The sequence below is a fragment of the Apaloderma vittatum genome, unplaced genomic scaffold (genome assembly GCF_000703405.1).
Source record: "Apaloderma vittatum isolate BGI_N311 unplaced genomic scaffold, ASM70340v1 scaffold41325, whole genome shotgun sequence".
Taxonomy (NCBI): Eukaryota; Metazoa; Chordata; class Aves; order Trogoniformes; family Trogonidae; genus Apaloderma; species Apaloderma vittatum.
This window is the reverse complement of record NW_009719601.1, coordinates 3,046-5,808: the sequence shown is the minus strand read 5'-3', so window position 1 is coordinate 5,808 and position 2,763 is coordinate 3,046. Positions and strand designations below refer to the sequence as shown.

The following is a 2,763-nucleotide window of genomic DNA, read 5'->3' as shown; positions in this document are numbered from 1 at the left end:
CGACGCCCGGCTTCCGTGAGGGAGAGGGCGAACGAAAAGTCTGAGGAGCCAGAGAGGCCGGCGGCGAGCTCGCGGGAGAAGACGAAAACATTTGGTCGACGGCAATTGGCTTCAGCAGCAGCTGCGAGCACTGCATGATGAACCCTTTGCTTTTATGATCTCGCGCGTGCTTGAGCAGGCTACACTTGTTAAAAAAGAGGAGCGTGGTTGAGCACTGAGTGCACGCGACTTCGATGTGAACGCTCCGGCGACTATAGTGGTGAGTCAGGCTTTTCTCTAAGGCAAAGGAGTCCCCGCATTCCAGGCAACAATACCCAGAGGCAGGCAAATTAATACTGGTGTCAGGAGGAGGGCTAAGGTTCGGAGTATATGTTGGCACCGGGTTGGCACCGTGCAGGACTTTATTAAATGCCTCCACAACGACGGGAGCTGCTTTCTTGACCTGGTGCACAAGTGGCACCGACATCTGTGTCACCTGTGTCTGGTTCCTCCTCTGCGCGGACGACTTGGCCGCCACAGAAGCGGCGACGCTGTGTGGGACCAAGTTGAGATTTGCCAAGTGCACAGCTTTGGGGAGAAGGCTGGAGGTGGTTGTGTTGGCCGGCTGTGTCCCAACACCCTGCTGCTTCTTGAAGGCCGCTTTTACGGCGCCACTGCAGTTTGGCAGCGGAGATAAGGACACGGTGCACATGGTGAGATCTACTTTCGCGCCGTCCGTGTAAGGGCTTGTTGCATTCGACAGTTGGATGGCCACAGTGGCCTCGTTATTGGTTGAAGTCTTGCCAGCCTCGCTTTCCGCAACTGCACTCGTGTCGGGAGAGGGGAAAGATTTGATAAACTCTTCAGTGGATGAGGTTTCCAGAGGTAACTCCTCCGAAGATTTGCCCAGCTCATCGTTTTCTGGCAAAATCCTTGTTACTGTCCTTTTAATTTCACCAGAGGATGTCTTGATGGTCTTTATCCTAACTTTGGGAATAGCTGGCGGAGAGCCAGCCGCCATGGATGGAGAGCCTTTCCCGCTGCTGTCACTGCACACGCTTCGAGGGCTCTCGGGCTGCTTGCTGGCCTTCCTCACCACCTCTAAGGGGCTTCGGGGACTCTTTGGTGACTTGGGCATTTTTGGACTTCCCTTCGTCCCGTCTTTGAAAGGACCAGGTTCCTTGGTAAGGTTTGGCTGATCACCTTTGGGAATACATGCAACCTTTTTGGCCTGAAGAGCTACCAACGCTGCCACACAGGATGACAACTTCGAGTGAGTTGGCTTTAACCTCTGACGAGGCGGTACCGATGGAGACACATTCAGGTCAGGCACAGACCCTTTACTTTCTCCTAAATTATTGTGAGAGAGGTCTCCAAACACCAAGCCTTCCCCAAGAAAGCTGTTGGTATCTACCAAGTCCTTGCCTGAGTCTGCAAACCTCTGCGGAGCTTTGTCTTGTTCTCTCCTGCTCATTTCCAGCCTATTCTCTGGTGGGCAGTGGATTTCCATCTTTTGTTCCTTTTTACAGTACTGATCAAACATGCTTAATTCGGGCTCTGGCACCTTCCTCAGATGATCTAGCACTGAAGCTCCTGTCGGTATGTACATCGAAGGTGGTGGAAAATACGGAGTTTGAGCATGTTTGGGTTTATCACCAATACTGTTCTCTTTGAACGCATCCTCTGGTTCAGGGCTGGAAATGGGGCTAAACTGACTAAAAGTTGGCAAGGGCTCTGACTTGGCCTGGTCCAGTTTCTCGGAGTAACTCCTCGAGCTGTCGCCATTGATAAAAGTCGACTCAAACTTGCCATAACTATGCACCAAAGCATGAGCCTCTGATGGCAGATCGGACCCACGAAACCCATTGTGCAGCAGGCCAGGCCCAAGGTGATTCCCCTCCTTGTCTGCTTCGAAGGACTCCTGGCGACTCGTGTTCTTCACTATCACGCTCACAACTGGAGCGTCAGAGGGAGGCAAAGAGTGGGATAAGGACACGTTCTCATCTATACAGATTCCTGACGACTTGAGGTGATTCTCGTTCTCCTCCCCGGCCGACGGGATGGTCTCCTTGGCATCGAGGCTGGTTGGATCGGGGATGTCAAAAGCAGCCAACAGGTCGTCAAAGTCTGGGGTTTTCATGTCCCCCATGACGAAAGCTACAATTAAAAGCACAAAAACAGGACTTCATCAGGTACATTTTCCCCAAGGACAAACTTTGTAAGGCTCATTTGCGTAAACACCTTACATGGCAAACACCAAAACTGCCCAAAACACTAACGCAGCAGCATACAAAGGCCAGAAACATCCACAGCAGATGCTCCAGCTAACTATTGCAAGACTGTTTATACAAAGATATGAGCCCGACATCTTTTCAATCCCTCAGATGCATCCAAAACCAGGCACTGGCATGAGCCTCAATGGAAAAGATTCATAAGTACAGGGATTCTTTTTCATTTGGTTGGGGTTGTGGTTTTTTTGGAGCTCAAAGGCAACAACTGCTGCCGATTTCTCAGCAGAGCATCACACCTTGTAAATTCAGGCCTCCTTCGAGGAAAAAATGGCAGGAGCAAAAAAGTGGCCGAAAAGAAATCAGCCCAAAAAGTGAGATGACTCCGAGCCAGAGCAATTTTAAATAATAGAAATCTACGGTAAATATTTCAATGCAGCGGCTCAAAGCAAGGTAAACCGAGCAGGCTTTCTCTGAAACAGGGGCAATCCTTAATTAGGTGATGATGTGAGGCAAAAATCGCCTGAAGACAGAATAAGGATCAGATCCAAATCAT

The 2,763-nt window shown here is 50.5% G+C and overlaps 1 protein-coding gene across 1 annotated transcript in view; it reads right to left on the bottom strand.

The window, feature by feature from the left end:
• ZNF592 (zinc finger protein 592) overlaps positions 1-2,128 on the bottom strand; it is a gene marked incomplete at its 3' end in the record, with an annotated part of 8,549 nt that extends 6,421 nt beyond the window's left edge. Inside the window, exon 1 of the mRNA XM_009870687.1 lies at positions 1-2,128. This exon is cut by the window's left edge and continues 1 nt beyond it. Coding sequence (XP_009868989.1) covers positions 1-2,128 — 2,128 coding nt within the window.
• Positions 2,129-2,763: the final 635 nt, after the last annotated feature.